The sequence below is a fragment of the Stegodyphus dumicola genome, chromosome 10, assembly GCF_044657685.1.
Source record: "Stegodyphus dumicola isolate Sdum_Otavi_A_Nest chromosome 10, ASM4465768v1".
In the NCBI taxonomy this organism is placed as follows: Eukaryota; Metazoa; Arthropoda; class Arachnida; order Araneae; family Eresidae; genus Stegodyphus; species Stegodyphus dumicola.
In genome coordinates, this window is record NC_140777.1 from 178,923,980 (window position 1) to 178,943,600 (window position 19,621).

The 19,621-nt window shown below is 30.8% G+C and overlaps 1 protein-coding gene across 1 annotated transcript in view; it reads left to right on the top strand.

Annotated features, from left to right (window-relative positions):
• The first annotated feature begins 5,539 nt into the window (after window positions 1-5,539).
• Window positions 5,540-19,621, top strand: part of LOC118204254 (myotrophin) — an 86,030-nt gene continuing 71,948 nt past the window's right edge. Inside the window, exon 1 of the mRNA XM_085825928.1 lies at window positions 5,540-5,626. Within this exon, the coding sequence (XP_085682054.1) occupies window positions 5,555-5,626 (72 nt within the window). The 5' untranslated portion in view covers window positions 5,540-5,554. The remainder of the gene's footprint in view (window positions 5,627-19,621) is intronic.

The window sequence follows — 19,621 nt, forward strand, 5'->3', positions numbered from 1 at the left end:
GTTGTTTGGGTTTACACTACCTGTTTGTTTTCCAGTGTCTCTTTACAGCTGCTCTGAATAGTAAATGATGCCCAGATTTCTTCAGCCTACACCAATGAGTCTGATTTACTTCTGGAGGTATAAGTAAAACATTTACCTCTGTAACTACTAATGATTCATTTCAAAGTTCTCGGATAACTGCCTTGACATTTTTAGTCCAAAGGGGCAGTTTTCCCTGAAGAACTATTATTTTCGTTTGGCCATTTTGCGTTGGTTCACTATAAAGGCCCGATTCACTTTTCAAATTGTTGCCACCCGATATTATCGCCCTGTCTTATATTTAAAGAAATTAAATAATAAAGAATCTGCATAAATGTATGTATGTTTCTCGCATTGTGATAAAACAACGGTGCGTAAAGCCATCCAATTTTGAATAACGTACGTTTCCACCCGAATATGGGCATCTGGAAGTCCAAATTTGGAATTAGGAATTTGTTTTATTATCTACTGGCAGCTACGCGAACAGCGAAGGCTGGCTTTTGAATGTACCGAAAAAATGGCTGAAGGGAACACCAAACGTTAAATTTAAAAACTGACCAGAATTTTACTCTGAAGAACAACTTCATTCAAAAAAAAAAAAAAAAAAAAAAAGCACACAAATTAAAAAATATATATATATATACCAAAATTACAATAAAATAAGCAATATTTCTTAATACAAATATTAATTATCCTAATAAATAAATTAACCAACTTCCCGTTGCCTTCTCTCAAACGTCTAGTATCCAAGAGAAACATTAAATTTAAAAACTGCACGGAATGCGCCCACATTTTTTCCAGTGGCAACAGTGTTGATTTTCAACAATCAGCGATCCAGTATACAATTGAATGAGAAACTGTTGCCCAAACCACATTTCTAAAAGAACAAAATTTTTCAAACTGATGCGTTAAAGTCGAAAAGAAAATTTAAAAAAAATCTGATTCAAATTTTGAAAAAAAAAAAAAAAAAAAAAAAAAAACCTCGCTTTAAGGTGCACTGGCTGTTGTCTAGATGCACCTATATGCCAAATTTCGTAGCCCTGGGTCTATTAGCTTACGCGCAGCACGAAAGAAAGATACACAGACTCTTTCTTTTATTATATATAGAAATTTCATATTTTGTAAAACTTTAACGAATTTTGGATTAACAAACTCAGAGATTTAAAAGCTAACAATGGCAACACTCTACGAAAAAAAAATGACGGAATATCTAAAGTCAAATTACATATTAAACAAAAAAAAAAAAAAAAATCTGAAATGTTTTTCTTGAAATTGCGTCCAAAGGGGCGTTTTTTTTAGCGTTTTATGTGTTACCTTTATTTATTAAATATCATGTTCTTTGCACTTGAACCATAAAATTTAGTACAATAGCAATGTCGCAAAATAACTTTAAAATGAGTCTATTTTTAGAATTTCCGATACACAGTTCAACGCGCTGGAGATAAAAAGGTTTCCCCTCCCCGTAGAGTGTTGCCATTATTCGCTTTTAAATTGTTGAGTTTGTTCCTCAAAAATTAATTAAAGTTTTACAAAATATGAAATCGATCATAAAACAAATTCCAAATTTCAAATTTGGGATTTCAGATGCCCATATTCGCAGCAGGATGACGTCATTCAAAATTGGATGGCTCTAGATACCGTTGTTTTATCACAATGCGAGAAATAGACATACATTTATGCGTATTTTTCATTATTTAATTTCTTCAAATATAATGCAGGACTCTAACATTTTGTGGCAACAGTTTGAAAAGTGAACAGACATTTATGACGCAAAATGCCAAAACGAAAGTAATAGTCCTTCGAGACTCAAATCCCTTTGGACTAAAAAGCATCTTTTTACCTCCAGCGCGCGGAACTGTGTATCGGAAATTCTAAAGATAGGCTCATTTTAAAATTATTTTGCGATATTGCTGCTGAACTAAATTTTAAGTGCGGAGAACATGATATTTAATAAACAAAGGTAACACAGAAAACGTTAACAAAACGCCCCTTTGGACGTAATTTAAAATCTGAAACCTTTCAGATTTTTTTAATGAAATATTTTTTTATTTATTTTGTTAGAATGGAATCCGCTTCAGCAGATATTGGATGCCAGAGTCTGAGACTTGTTAGCATTGCTACTTGTCGCTGAGCTCTTCTACTGGTGCTGATTAAAAGAAATGGATCTGAAGGCTTTCGGAACTAGTATTACGCACTAGTTACACATATGCATTTTACGAGAAATTGTTAAATACACTGTTAAATTGTTAAATACATAAGCCGGACTAGCAAACAATTATTCAATTAACCAGACCTTATTCATTTAAAGCCCAGCTAGCGTATGGAATCACTAAGAGAATTCAACTTAAATAAGTTAAGATCTTATACTCTTAAAACAAAACATGCTGGTTTGATTTTTGAACAAGATGAAGATTTTGGTTGGTTTGGTTTACCTGAATATAGAAAAGTATTCGAGGGCTATCTGCCTAAGGGAAGGGATTGCCCTGGAAGACTTTCTAAGCGAAACTGTCTCTTATATACGTTACACACGGGAAAAACCACTAAAATGGCCATGCAACCAGCTCGTTCGCGAACCTCGGACGGAACTACCAGTGTTCAGCGACTTTACCGCTAGTGGGAGGGGGGAAGAGGATTTTGGAGATTTGCATTATGGTTCTGCTGACATTGTCAGAAAAACTGTTGATGATATTACAGAGTATTTTCTTGCTTTAAACTAAAATTTAACTGAAAGTACGCACCATGGAGGTTAACTGACACGAGGGTTTTAGCATTACAACAATATAATAGTATGACTGTTTTGTATCGTAAGCGCTGGCCATGAAAATGCAAATGCATTTTCCAGATTAACTGTGAAAGATCCGATGTCATTCCGCCTGCAAAGCATTATATTAGTTTCAGTATTTACATTATTATGATGGAGGGAAGATATATTATATTTATTATTAGTCCGACGGGGCAATTTGCCCAGAAGGACAATTAATTTCGTTTTGTCATTTTGCGTTGATTCACTACAAGCGTTGTTTTACTTTTCAAATTATTGCCACCAAATATTATCGCCCTGTATTATATCTAAAGAAAATAAATAATGAAGAATCTGCATAAATGTTTGTATGTTTCTCGCATTGTGATAAAACAACGGTACCTAGAGCCATCCAATTTTGAATAACGTATTCTCCTGCGAATATGAGCATCTTTAATCCCAAATTTGAAATTTGTTTTATGATCGATTTCATATTTTGTTAAACTTTAACGAATTTTTGATTAATAAACTCAAGGATTTCAAAGCGAGCGATGGCAACGTTGTATGGGAAAAACATTTTTATCTCCAGCGCGCGAGACTGTGTATCGGAAAGTCTGGTAGGGTACGAACTGCGCCGAATTTGATCGAAAATCCCCATCCCCCTCTTTTCTAATGCACGAACTGCGCGACGTTTCCTGTCCCCCATTTCTTTCCAGGAAGATTGGGTGCTACAAAATGTCGTTTATCGCCATTAATGGGACATTCTGTTGAGACTGCAAGCCTTTATTTTCATTTATCAATATTGTAAAAACTGTGCATGTAAAACAAATATTAATTTAAAGTCTGGCGTGTGCTAAAAAATTAATTTCTTTTACACTCATTTTAAAGTTTTATGATGCTTAAAGGAGTGATGAGCCAGATCTTTTTTATTCTCTGTAAGAATTAAAAACTTTCCAAGTTGTAGATTTTAGTCGCTGATATATAATATATATATATCAGCTTTGAATAATAAAATTGATAGATTAATGACATACACAAAACTGATACATAATCAACTTATCACACATCGGATTTGTAGCTCACCTTAAATAAGTTTCTTGTCTAGTTAAATATTAACAAATCTTCTTAGATAGCAGAATGGTTTTAACTTTCAAATTTACCATTTTAGGTAAACAGTTCTAATTTAATTATAAAAATTATCTTTATTAAATCTAAAAATTGGACTTCTTAAGTCGTTCTAAATTCACACTAATATTATTGCAATATATTCTCGTATTAAACTTTCCATTTTTAATTATTGAAGTTATTTTAAGGTTATTTAACTTTGTTACAAATTCCATATTTTAATACTAGAAACGTTTAAATATTTATTTTGTTTTCCACCTGATGTACTTTAACATACATTTAATTTCTAATACACATTTAATTAATAATATAATAATTATGAGCGTCAGCAGAATTTTCATAATTAACAAAAAAAATTTAAAAAAATAAACTCCCTTATATTCATATCCTGGGATTTTCAGTTCCCTTTTAATCCATTCCTTTTTCACATATTTTTGCACTGTACTCAAGTTTTCATGCATGTAGAATTTATATACTTTGTATTGTATTTATGCTAATTTATATTTAAATGACAATTTTTACAAATTCTTGCATCACAGCTCTAGTTAACAGAAGATGTTTCTAACACCTTGACAAAACTTAATCTTCAGCATGTAGCTTATTTTCCAACCTAGTTTCAGGCTGAATTATTTGTAAAATTAGTTACTTGAAATTATTTGCTAACAAAGATGGTTGCTAAATCACGCTAATAATATTTCTAACTGTTGTAATTTATAATGCAACGAGTTCGTGTGATTTATAATATTATTCATTTATAATTTTTTTCAGCAGTATTGAAATTAATAGCAGATACTCATAATAATATACATTTAGATTACAATGATTTAGATTGCCATTGCCTTCTTCACTCATGCTTTTATGCTACATTCCTAAAATTTCATAATGGTATACAGGTAAGTTTAACTCATTCACCAAACATGTAAATCTCTAATTCAGCCCACTTTTGTTCTTACGTGTGCTGTATCTTCTATTTTCTTTGATATATTGTTCAGCCTAATTTCAAAATTTCTTGTGGAAAAGTCACTAAACATTGGTAGTTCGACCCGAGTTTCTAGTCCCAGTGATCCCCCAGCTCTTTCTTTTTTTGTACTTATTTACTGTATAAAAATGTAGTGTAAAAATTTCAGTTCATGAAGTAAAAATACTTTTTTAATTTATTCTTTAAAAGTATTGCAAAAATTTTTACCTTTACCTTAGCATATCTGTTGGCGCATTTTACGCCAACGAATCTCGCCAAATTATCGCCTCCTACGATTGAGGCAGCAGACTTGAAGAAGAAATCTAACCGGTCTGACGTGAGTAATTAATTACTTGTAACCGAAGCTCACAATTAAATTGTATTTTGCTTCACTGTAAGTATTTGTATATGATGTTTTTCTAAATAAAATAATTAAAAACGAAGCAGTGAAGCTGGTCCGTCGATAAAAAATAATCTTTAAGAAAAATAAGTTTAATCATTTGGCTCCGTCGACCCTGGAGCCTACTTCAGCGGTATGGATATATTAATGAAAAGCAAAGCATCCCTAAAGGGGAAAATAACTAGATTCGAAACTTTTGTGCAAACTGCAAATAATGATGTGGACTTAGTTGAACTTAAAGTTAAACTAAAACATTCAAGTTCTTCAAAAGAAAGTTGATGAACTACGAAGTGCGTGCTACGCACAAAGTGAAATGAAAGATGATGATCTGACCAAAATTGATGACGACTTAAACCAATGTGATGATCGTCTGGAAAAATTGGAGGTAAGAATTGAAATTCTCATTAATTCTTACAATAAGTTAAATTCTGCAAAAGCAGTAAATGTTACTGAAAGTAATGTAGATGAAAATTTTCAAATCAAAACTAAAATCCCAGCGTTAGTTTTGCCTGAATTTTCAGGAAAATATGAAGAATTTAGTTCATTTAAAACTCAATTTGATGATTTAATTACAAATAATGTTCAGCTGAGTCATTCACAGAAATTGTATTATCTAAGATCTTGTCTTACTAATGATGCTAAGCATTTAGGTAGTAACTTTGATAATTTTGAATCTTTGTACAATGCTTTAGAATCTCGCTATGATAATGAACGTCTGATTGTTGACATTCATGTGCAGAATATTTTAAATTTTGAAAAGATTCAATCCGAAAATGCGAAAGATATCAGAAGTATGATTGTTTGTATACAAAAGAATTTACGTGCTTTGAAAGTATTAAAATATGAACAGAACAAGTTATGTGATGTTTTTCTAATAAATATTCTTCTTCAAAAACTAGATAAAGAATCTAGAAAAAATTTTGAATTATCTCACAAATCGAAAGTAGTTCCAACATTTGATGAGTTTATTAGATTTTTGGAACAGCGTGAATCAGTTTTGTTATCTATAAATAGAAATATTACACCCGGAAGTAGGGTTAATATAAACAAGAATTCCACTCCTTTCCATAAATCGAAGGTTCTTTTGACAAATGAAAATAAAAATAAAAACTGTGTTGTGTGTAGGAGCTTTCATCCTATTTTCCTTTGCGATACATTCTTAAAGTTAAGTGTTCATGAAAGATTAAAATTAATTCGTTCACATAAACTCCGCGAATTATGTCTAAAGCAAAATCATAAGAAAAGTCAGTGTCTCTCGAAATTTAAATGCGCTTGCGGGGAAAAACACAATAAATTAATATGCATGGATAGTGAAGGTCATTCGAAGACGCCTTGTCGCTCGGTGACGCCACTTAGACAAAACAAAAGTGAGCTCGATGCCGCCGCTGGAAAAGGTGACTCAGAATTGAAAGCGTTGAGTGTTTTAAGTAACAAGAATAAACAAAAAAGAAAAAGTGTACTTTTTTCTACTGCAGAGATTTATGTCCGTGACGCCAATAATCGAAGAATAAAAATCCGTGCGATTTTAGACAGCGCATCTAATATATGTGTTCTTACAGATAAAATAAGTGAATGCTTAGGAATAAAAAGGGAGAAAATTAAAATGCCTGTTACAGGTCTTAATGGATCAACTCAAAATATTAAATGGAAAGTGAATACATTTATTTCAAATGAAGAATGTACCTTTAATGAACCAGTTGAATTCTTGATTGTAAATAAGATAACAGGACTAACTCCGTGTACTACGTTAGATATTTCGAAAGTAGAAATTCCACAATTTTTAAATTTAGCTGATAAATCATTTTATGAAGCTTCAGAGGTACATGCCCTTATAAGTGCTGATTTATTTTTTAAGGTTTTGAAAAATAATACGTATAAAATAAATGATGATTTATTGTTTAAAGAGTCTGAATTCGGATGGATCGCATGCGGGAAGCTTAACGAAATACAACCTTCTTATCAGGGACATTGTTTTCTTGTGCAAAATGACTCTCTTCAAAATACTTTAAAACTTTTCTTTGATTTAAAGAGACTTCGTATTCGTGATGATCCAGTTTTGCATGAAAAGGATCAGGCAATGGAAATTTTTAAAGACACCGTTGAATTTAAAAATGGACGTTATGTAGTACAACTAACTACCTTTTAGGAAACATTATGAAGAATTATCTGATAATTATTCCTTGGCGCGGCAGCGTTTTCAGAATTTGTAGAGAAGATTTACTCATGATCCTGAGTTACATCAACAATACCGTGAAATTATTTGCGATTATTTAAAAGAAGGCATAATCAGCATCGTAAATCCTGATACAAAAAAGAAAACAAGGAGGTTAGAATAGAAGGAGGGAGGGTTCGCAGTTTCCTCCACTATCGGGGAATGAAACTCCGCCGAACAAGCGGCGTCCATGTTTGTGACTTCAAAACATTGCATTACGGCAGTGACATGTACGTGTTTCTAAGCTGTTCCGTGCATTTATTTTCCAGTAAAATTATGTTAAATTTATAATGAAATCCCCAGCTATTGTTGAATTTTTGTTTTAAAGTAATAAAGATGATATCCATAATTTACTATGTACAGCAAATTGTTAAGAAATAGTTCGAAATCTAAATGCATGCGCATAACATTAAAGCCTTTAAAAAATGATGTTTCTGCATATTTCACGGATTCGCTTAGGTTAGAAAATAAATCATGATAAAATAAAACAGAATTCATTGATTTCAGTTTATGCGCATTTCATATTTATTAATCTCAAAGAAACTGCCTTTAATTAAGTTGAATTACAGAAATACACCTATATAAGTTTTTGGATACATCTTTCCACATGTTCAATTGTGTAAATATTTTACTTAATTTTATCACTATACTGCTCAGAAATTTGTAAGTTTATACAAAAAATTTTTAACAACAGAACAGTTTATCTTAACTTTAAAAAATGAATAATAATTAATATATAAAGAAAAGCATTGCTTTATTTAACACCTTTACAATTAATAAAAATAGTAACAAATGATTTCTTACTTTTCATGAAAGTTATAAAACGAATTAACTAAAACGTTCAAATTATACAATTTAAATCCTACCATATAGCATTGTATCTTGAAGAACGAAGATACCAGCTATAAACAGAAACATTAAAATGTATTTAATATATTTTGATTATAGTTATATTAAATAACCTATTTTAAGTCCTTTTTTTCACATCTGGAAAGAAAACCACATGACATTGTGATATTTTTTGACATAGTTGTCATATTACATAAAAAAAAGAAAATTAATACTTACGTGTGAAAAATAATGCCCGGAATTTTTTTCGAGAATCTATTTATGCATCCATATGCAATACAAGCTGACATGCTTCAAAAAGAAAAGAAAAAAAATGTTGCAATGACAGACTTCCTTGCACAAGTCACGGTGATAACAGGAAGATGGCCGCCAAGCTTCACCGTTTGAGTTGAACCTTCCCTCCTTCTATTCTAACCTCCTTGAAAGAAAATGCTTTAAATAGGCCTATATATTATTTGCCTCATCAGGCTGTGCGGAAAGAAAGTAGTTTAACGTCGAAAACTAGGATCGTCTTTGATGCGGGTAGTCATCAAAATAATGAACTTTTTTTAAATGACTGCTTGTGGCCAGGGGTTAACTTAAATCCAAATCTTTTGGATTTACTAATTAATTTCAGATTGAACAAAATTGCATTTTGTTCAGATGTTAAACAAGCTTTTCTGCAGATATGCCTCTCTGATGAACATAAGGATGCAGTTCGTTTTCTTTGGAGTAGTGATGATCCAAGTGTTGATAAAAGGCCCAATTTACAGATTTACCGTTTCAATCGAGTAAATTTCGGGGTCAGTTCGAGCCCATTCCTGTTAGCAGCTACTATTAGACATCATATTAAAAGATACAAGGAAGATTTTCCCGAAACTGTTGAAATTTTAGACCAGTGTTTTTATGTAGATGATCTCATTTCTGGAAGCGAGGATTTTGAAGAAGCACTTGAATTATCCAAAATGCCAAGAAAATTATGGAAGAGGCTGGAATGGTCCTCAGGAAGTGGATTAGCAATAATGCTGAATTAATGGAGCAATGGAAGAATGAAGAATTTGATACCTATCCTGCAGACGCTACTCTCAGCTTGGACGCACACCAAACTAAAATCTTGGGACTTTCTTGGAAGACACACGAAGATTATTTAACTATGGATACTAAAAATCTTTTGGAATTTCTTTCTATGGACAAAAATACGAAACGCTTCTTACTTCAAGCAATAGGGAAGATATTTGATCCTTTAGGATTAATTTCGCCTTTCACCATTCGAGTTAAATGCCTCATCCAAGATCTCTGGAATGAAAAAATTAAGTGGGATGAACCTTTACCAAAGGAAATTGAAAAGGAATGGAAGAAGTGGTGTGCTGAACTTCATCACTTAGAAAATTTGAAAATACCTAGGTTGGTTAATGATTCTGCATCAAAGGAAGATACTGTTGAAATACACAGTTTTTGCGACGCAAGTAAAAAGGCATATGGCGCTGCCATATATTTGAAGGTAAAGACACTCAGTGGAATATCGGTGAAACTCCTAACTTCAAAAAGTCGTGTGGCTCCATTAAACGGTGTAACCTTACCAAGATTAGAACTATTGGGTGCTCTAGTTGCAGCTCGTCTTAGTTCTAAGGTAAAGAGAATCGTGAATCTGAAAAGATCTTCTGTTGAATACCATTGGATGGATTCCAAGATTGCACCTTTTTGGATAAAGGGTGAAAAAACCCGATGGAAGCAATTTGTGGCAAACCGAGTCAACGAAATCACCAGCTTGACAGATCCCAACTCTTGGCATCACTGTGCAGGTAAAGAAAATCCTGCCGATCTTCTCTCACGTGGAATGAATGCTGATTCCTTGGTGACAGATTCTAGATGGTGGACAGGTCCAGAATTCTTGATGCAGCCTGACAGTTTCAAGAACTTGCAACCATTTATTCCTGAGATTGAAACCATCGAACAAGTCGAAAAAGAAACTTTGCGGCGAGAAAGGAAAATTCCTTTTGAAGATGAGACTTGTAAAGAGACAGCCCTGATAAATGACAGCTCTCAACATTTTATTGTGGACGACCTCTTAGAACTTTCAAACAATTATTATAAAATTAACCATGTTTTGTCTTATATTTTCAGGTTTATTTTCAATTGCAGGAATAAGGTAAAAAACACAGGGCCACTGTCAGTGGAGGAGGTAAGAGAAGCCGAAGAAGTGTTGATTAAGCATGAACAACGAGTTCTCCTTGAAGGAAAGAAACTGCCAAGTAATATTTCGAATTTATTTCCGTTTTTTGATGACAAAGGAATAGTACGTGTAGGAGGAGGGCTGAAGAATGCCATATTCCTCCTATTTTACCTAAGGGTTCAAGATTAAGTAAAATTTATTTTGAAAGTTTACACAGGAAATTATTTCATGTTGGACCACAAGGTCTGCTAAATGCAGTGCGCTTGAAATTTTGGCCTTTAGGTGGCCGTAGTCTCGCACGTAAAACAGTACATCAATGTGTAACGTGCTTTAAATGTAAGCCCACTCTTTCTTCACAAATTATGGGTAATTTGCCTAGTGAAAGAGTTAATGTTTCAGATCCATTTTCTATTTCAGGTATTGATTTATGTGGCCCTTATTTAGTGAAATTTAAAAATCAACGTAAAGGTATTCTGAATAAATTGTATATTTGTATTTTTATGTTTCGCAACAAAAGCCATCCATCTTGAGATAATAACAGATTTGACTTCCGATTCTTTAATTGCAACACTTAAACGTTTTACAAGTAGACGTGGCAAATGTTTCAAAATTTATACCGACAATGCTACTAACTTTGTTGGAGCGAATTCAAAATTGAAAAAATTTTATAAGCTCATTAATTTCCCAGACAAAGAATTAGCTAATCATTTTTCCCAAGAAAATATAGATTGGAATTTTATTCCACCCAAATCGCCTCACTTCGGTGGACTTTGGGAAGCTGGGATAAAATCGGTGAAGTACCATCTTAAACGTACGATTGGCAATTTTCATTTCACTTACGAAGAATTCGAAACGATTGTCACTCAGATAGAAGGAATATTAAATTCGCGACCGCTTACTCCTCTTTCTAGTGATTCAGAAAGTTTCGAAGTTCTGACGCCAGGTCATTTCTTGATAGGGCGACCTATAACAGCAATTTCTGAGCCGTTTTTAACGGATTTAAAGGCAAACCGCTTAAGTCGTTGGCAAAAAACTACAAAAACTATACAACTTATTTGGAAAAGATGAAAGTCTGATTACTTGAATACTTTACAATCTACATCAAAATGGATGGTTGAAAAAAATGATCTGATGATCGGCCAAATGGTTTTGATTAAAGAAGATTTTCTGCCAATTAACAATTGGCTTTTAGGGCGAATAACATCATTGTACCACGGTTCTGATGGAAAAGTCCGTGTTGTAAAAGTTCGTACCAAAACAGGGGACTTTAAAAGGACAATTAATAAAATAGCTGTATTGCCTATTGAAGTTTAGCAAGTTGTGAATTATGTTACTCAGTTGTTAGTAATTATATTGAAAATTATTTTTCTCAATAATTTTGTATTCATGTTTTGTTCACTTATTTTATATTTTTCTATACATATTTTATACTTGTTTACATGAATAACTGAAACTTTAATACTGGTATTTCATAATTAAATTTATGTTAAGTTCTTGCATGTGAACATAGCAAGGCCGGGCGGGATGTTGGCGCATTTTACGCCAACGAATCTCGCCAAATTATCGCCTCCTACGATTGAGGCAGCAGACTTGAAGAAGAAATCTAACCGGTCTGACGTGAATAATTACTTGTAACCGAAGCTCACAATTAAATTGTATTTTGCTTCACTGTAAATATTTGTATATGATGTTTTTCTAAATAAAATAAAGCTGGTCCGTCGATAAAAAATAACCTTTAAGAAAAATAAGTTTAATCATCATATCTTTTTACAAATCCCTCTAATAAGAAAAGAAATTAACTCAGTTTCGGTGATTGATACCTCGGTGCAAATTATATGTAACATTTTTCCAAAAGCATAGAGTTTATATGGATATCAATAAATTAAGGATTATTTCTCCATCTAATTTTCTTAACATGTTTATTCCAGAATTTTCTTTTCACACTGCAGCGCTTAACTTTATGAGTTTTCTATAATCATTCAATTTGTCTAGCTATGGTAACTTTGCATACCTTCTGACAAGTTGTTATATTTTTAACCACTGTATTTTAATTCCTGTTGGCTATCAGTGCATTATTCATTTGTTTCACAAGTGCAACTTTTATTTTATACGCAAATCTACGTAAAATAGCATTAAAACTTCACTTATGCGGAGCTCCTGATCGATTGCTTGTTTTAGATTGAATGAAATTAAGCTTAATGTTACTGTTAATTAGCTTGTTATTAATTTAATTGTGTGTTTCTAACTAATTATATGTTCAGATATTTCCAAGTATATTACACAAACTTTTGCATCCTAATTTTTAGTTTTTGGTTAAAAAAATAAGCTTTTATTTATTGAGAGGCCTGATTGATTATATTAATTTGCAGTACTGTTTATCTAATTCTTTTCTTCTAGATAAATTTTAGAAAAACTTCTTAGCATAATAATTTAAATTTATTTACAATTTATACGTCAGTGATCCAAACCGCATAGTAATGTTGTTATAATAATAATTTAAATTTATTTACAATTTATACGTCAGTGATCCAAACCGCATAGTAATGTTGTTATAATAGATTTCATGGTAAGCTTTTTTTTTTTTTTTAAATTTAACTATTAATTTCTTCAAACATTTACATGGTTGCTTTAATTAACGAAAAATATTTCTAGCACACTTTAACACACTTTGATATGGAATAATTTTTTGCACTCTATTAAATTTTCTAGTCTAGTTCAGACATTTTGACTATTATTGATGTAATTTATTAAAAATATAATTTGTATGCTTTATAATTATTTAATTTGTGATATTATTATCATAAATGAAAGATGTTTGTAATGCTAATATGTATGTTTACCAATACCTTTTATTTTCTTTGTTAGCTCCCGCATTCATTACCGTTATTCAAGTAATTAGCCTGCTTGTTAGATATTTTTTACTTGTTCTTGTGATATGTAATTCTATTTATTTATTTTTATTTTCCTCTTGGCTACAATCGGCACGAAAAGTTAAATTGTAACCCTGTAGGCAGCAGGGAAAAAGAAATTTTGATTGGTGCAGTTGGACTATAGCTCGACCCCGGGGGGGGGATTTTCATTAGCGCAGTTGGAGTACACCCGAAATTCTAAAGATAGGCTCAATTTAAAACTATTTTGCGATATTGCTGTTGAACTGAATTTTACGGTTTATTGAATTTTATGGGTTTACGAAGAATGGGATATTTAATAAATAAAGGTAAGAAAGAGACAAAATGTTAAAAAAAGGCCCCTTTGGACGTAATTTAAAATCTGAAACCTTTTAAGTTTTTTTTATTATTATTTTACTGCTTTCACAATATTCGTGGTTTCTTTAATTTTTGATGGTGTGTTGTTTCAATATTATGCGTATAATTTCTTTGTATTTATCTGAATACTCATCAGGTTCTTTATACAAGTAGTTTCCTTTCGAGTATTAAAGTTTCAGATCAGCAGTGTTAGACTTTTCAGCCGATTAAAACTTTGCAAAAAGGGAAAAAAAATTTTTTTTTCCCTTCTTCCTTAAAAATATTGTCTCATATTGTGTCAGTGTATCGTTAACCGACTCTGCAGAAAATGTGTTTTTCCGATTGGTTCACGTGACCTTCACGCCCACTATTAAAAGTTCGGTGCTACTTTGGTAGACGGTTGCACGGATTTTGGCGATTTTTCTTTTGGCGAGTAATACAACTTTACAACTTATGGTAAACCCATTGCTGGATAAGTTATTTATGGTAACCGATACTTTGTTGTTATTTTATTAAAAAAATAATGCGTTTTATTATGCATAACTTCCGTGTTTTAAATATTATTTATGGCTTCTAAATATTAAAAATCAATTTAATTTTACATTTTTATTTGAAATAAAAATTTTGTTGTTTATAATATTTTATATAATTTTATGTTGTTGATGATGCAATCAATGACGTCACCTTACTTAAAAAGTAATTGGTTTTATTAATATCTATAAATTTAATCTAATGTTTTAAACATTATTTATGGCTGTTAAATATTAAAATACAATTTAATTTTGCATTTGTTTTAAAAATGGTTTTGTTATGAATGATTATTTAAATAATTTTAATTCTATGCGTGATGTAATCAGCTCCCTGATTGGTTACTGAATATTTGTGCATTACCACGCCATTTTAAAATTTTATTATTCATCTCTTCGAATTCGTCAGATTTCAAATGGAATGGATATCTCTGTTTCGAAGATGAATGTTGTTATTGGTAATTACCAAGAATTATTGGTATTTGAATAAAAAAATTGCCCTTTGAGACCTTATTTTGGCCAACCTGTCTTTCCTAATCAAAGATTTATTTATAAATTGTTAATAGCGTCAGAGGAAATTTATTTTAAATTTTTGGAGGAAACCTTGCTAACAGATGAAGATGGTTAAAAGAGCCGATTCAACTGTGTTTTCGATGGTTGATCTTTACAATATGGTAACTGGTAGTTTGGCGACATTTTGGAGGCGATAAAGGTTACTACCTGGGACTTTGGTAATAATGTGAGCAGTACTCAGTTCCGATTACGCATTATTTTGTGTGAGGGAAATGAGAGATCATGGGATATGTCATGTGATATTAATGGACGAATTACGGTTCTTGAATCGGAAAAGGGGGGAAATCGGGAAAAAATCTGGAAATTTTGTATTTGGTTTATTCTGTGTTGTGTGAAACAGTGTTCGTGAATTTTTGGATCCCATGGCCGTAACTAAAGAAAAGTTTATCGGACACGTAATCAAGATTCTGAAGAAGATTAGGTAAGTTAGTATTTTTAATTATTTGAGGATATTATTTTTATGCATTGTTCTAAATGTAAGGTGGAAGTAAAGGAATTTGGTATTATTGGGAAAATTGTTATTAGCAATGATTTAGTTTAAAGTAATTAGGATTGTAAGGTAATTTTTATTAATTTAATGTATGTGCTCATTTATATTTTAAGCAGTGTTTTTGAATTTAATTATATTTTAATTAAATGATAGTTATTTTGTGAATTTTATGTTTGTAGGAATTTGGTATACGTTATCAGGTAATTTCACATATGTTCTTTTTACCGGGTTTAAAGATTGAGAAAATTGTCATGTATTTTCGTGAAATTTTTTTAATTTATGAGAAAAAAGCAGTGTACATGGATATAGTGAAGAGTGTAAGCAATGCCATTTTTGTGCAATTCTGGGATGTTTTTTTAAGTAAAAATAAGTCGACGTGTACATGGTTTAGTGATATTTTAATGAAATGATAGTTATTTTGTGAATTTTATGCTTGTAGGAATTTGGTATACGTTTAAGTTGAAATAAACGTGCGTGGAAATAATTTAAATATTTGATACTAAGTATTTGTAATGCTTGCGGTATGAATTCGTTGGTGACGTGTATAATGTAATAGATGATTTAGAGGTAAAAGTTTTTGGATATTTTATTTATTTTATATGTGGAAATGTTCATATTTGGAAAGGGTAAATACTTTTTCGCGATCAGGTAATTTCATATATGTTCTTTTTACCGGGTTTAAAGATTGAGAAAATTGTCATGTATTTTCGTGAATTTTTTCTAATTTATGAGAAAAAAGCAGCGTACATGGATATAGTGAATAGTGTGCGCAATGCCATTTTTGTGCAATTCTGGGAGGTTTTTTTAAGTACAAATAAGTCGGAGTGTACATGGTTTATGTGTATGTGTTATTTTGAAAAACGGAGTATGGTATTGTGCACTTTTTCCCAATTTTGCAGGGAATATTTGTCATGATTAAGCAGTTTTGTTAGATAAAATTTCTAGTATAAGTGTAATTCGGCTACTAGATTGTTGGAAGAAGTGTTCAGTAGATAAAAAGAAAAGAAACATGTCTTTACTTCGTATATAAAATGGTATTCTTATACTTCATATACTTCGAAGACAAAATGGCGGCGGGAAAAAAAAATAGAAAGTTGCTGTAGGAGAGTTAGTCGCCAAATTTTCGCCAAAAAAACGCAAAGTTACCATAATGTAAAGATCAACCTTTTCGATTTTTTTTGTGGTACTTATCAATAAACAAGAGGTTAAATTACTCAAAAAAATTAAGTACATATTTTTCTTTTATTTTATAATTGTATACTTCAATTTTTGTTAAAAAAATTAATACACTATTTTCAAAAATTGCTGAGATAATTATTGTCACATATGTTTTAATGTTAATTATATTTTATATAACGTATTTTAAAGTATTTGAATTTAATAATATTCTAATTCTTTTAAATGTTGGTAGGACGGTTTTTAATTCGATATTCAATTTCAGTAATATTTTAATCTAATTAAACGTTGGCACAATGTTTTTATAGCGGTGTTTTTATTCACTTTTTTGCTATATGAAAGTAATAATAGTCTTACTTTAGTATTTTATACTCATAGTAAATGTATTTATTTACACTTGCCTGCCATCTTAAAAAACGAAGCTTTGAACGAAAGTTGTTTAGTGTGTTGAATTCCACGACGATAGTAACTTGAATATTTTAGTTAGTTTATGATGCTGAATACGCATAATTTGCTATTCTGTTTACGCTTAAAACTGACTTCGCAGTGCTCTGACCTGATAAGTGTATACATTTATTTACTCAATAATTATTTACAAGAATTATTCATTCTACTATTTTATGATGAATTACTAAATAGGACTATGCTTTTACTTGCAAAGCTGTTGGACTTTGTTTTACTCATCTAGTATTTTATCATCTCATTTTTCTATTCTGTTTACGTAAAATAATGGCGTTTCACTATTGCAAAACTTTAAAGTTGCTATTCTGTTTACGTTTAAAAATCACATTTTAGTGCTTTCATTTAGTGCGCCTAAAAAATTCGCCAAATTTTGAAGGCCAAAATAGTTTGGCGCGAACTTACCCCGCTTATAGAATTCGGTGCTACTTTGGTAGACGGTATCACGGATTTTGGCGATTTTTCTTTTGGAGAGTAATACAACTTATGGTAAACCCATTGCTGGATAAGTTATTTATGGTAACCGATACTTTGTTGTCATTTTATTAAAAAAATAATGCGTTTTATTATGCATAAATTCCGTGTTTTAAATATTATTTATGGCTTCTAAATATTAAAAATCAATTTAATTTTACATTTTTATTTGAAATAAAAATTGTGTTGTTTATAATATTTTATATAATTTTATGTTGTGGATGATGTAACATGGATCTTATAAGAAATAGACTAACCCAATTGCGTTTTCTCCCTTGTCTGGCGCGTTCCCGTCTGTCACCTTGATCACATCCGGAGGAGTAGGGACGACTTCCAGAAATTAGCAATAGTTGGCTATTGCAGCGCGTACAATTGTTACGAAAAAGCTGGTAGTAGTGCCTCATTTCACAAGTAAGAATTTTTAAATATTTTTATTTTTGACACTGAGATTGATTTTTAAATACTTAGCATGTTTTTAAAGCATAATTAACGTTCTAAATAATTATAAAGCTGTTGCATGCTTTCAGGCTTGTATATATTTTTAGCTTTTCCTATGATGTAAGAGAATTTGTAACTTCATCTTTTAGAAAATAATATTTTAAATCTGAACTAACAGAAAAATTCAACCAAGTAATTTTCTCTTACAATTACTAAAACTATAACTAATACTAAACTATAGCTAATTACTAAAATGCCTAAAAATGAATTTTTGAAAGTTTTCTTTAAAATTTATAATTTTTTACTGCTCTTTTAAATTATAGGTAAATTTTAATTCCTAGCATTATAACTAATCAAAAATAAGAATATTTAAGAACGAAAAGTATACATCTTATATAGCTGGTTTTGTTGTTAAAAGCTTAGCTTATAAAGTAAAATGTAATATCTGTTTCTCAGCTTTAGTTTCAACAGAACCATATGATGGTTTGCTAGGTTTCAAATATTATAAATCTGGATGTAAAGGTTTGACTTCTCCTTCCAGTGACGTTCGAATGATCTGCAAAAATGCAGAGATAATTTTTAGGCAGACTGAAAAGGAGTTTAAATTGAATTAAAAAAATATTATAAATTTCATGACTCTAAAAGTCTTAAAAAGCGTAGGAACACATATATTTCCTTCTCTTCAAGACCATATTTATGATGATGAGCCGGATAAAAACCACCTGATTAAATTAATTAAAGCAGTTGTATTTCAATATTTAAAAATCAGAATGCATCATGCAGTTGCATGTTACAATGAATCTAAACAGAGAGAAAATATTCGAAGCAGATTTACTAAATTAATTTTATTTAAGCATCAATAAACCATATTATCTGTATCTCTTCCTCTCTCTCTCTCTCTCTAAATATATATATATAAGTGTGTGTATTTACATTAATAGATAAATAGATATAATCTTGTTTTCACAAATATTTGAAATAAAAAGTGAAGTAAGCGAATTTTTCAATGCAACAAATATCCTAAATTGTTTACTTTATACATATGTATTTATGGATGTATAGTCATTCTGCTTAAAGTATTTACAGGTATAAAAATTACAAGGTTACTTTAGGCGCATTAATAAAAATTTAACATTGGACATATAATATCTTGTATTTTATAGTAATTATTTTTTTTAATTTATTTCTAGTTCCACATAAAATTTTTATATTTACTGCGAATTTTTAAAAAAATTTTCATTACACTCAGAAAAGTTTATGCTCCGAATTTTATGAGTTATTAATATTGTCAAAGTAATGATGTTTAGACAAGAATTACGCTTATGCGCAAAATGCAGTAAAAAAATACTCAAAATGCACTAAAAATGGTTTCATGAGATATATAAAATCTTATTAGAAAAAACTGTGATTTTTATTATCTCATCATTTATACAACGTATCACATTTAATAATTAAAAAGAGATGTGTGATACAAACGCCATATGTTTCAATGTTACGATGAACTAAATCGTCCCTACTCTCTCTTCCCGACATGTGTGTGACGCACGCCCCGCCCAATGGGTTAGTCTATTTCTTATAAGGTCCATGTGATGTAATCAATGACGTCACTTTACTTTAAAAGTTATTGGTTTTATTAATATCTATAAATTTAATCTAATGTTTTAAACGTTATTTATGACTGTTAAATATTAAACTACAATTTAATTTTGCATTTGTTTTAAAAATGATTTTATTATGAATGATTATTTAAATAATTTTAATTATATGCGTGATGTAATCAGCTCC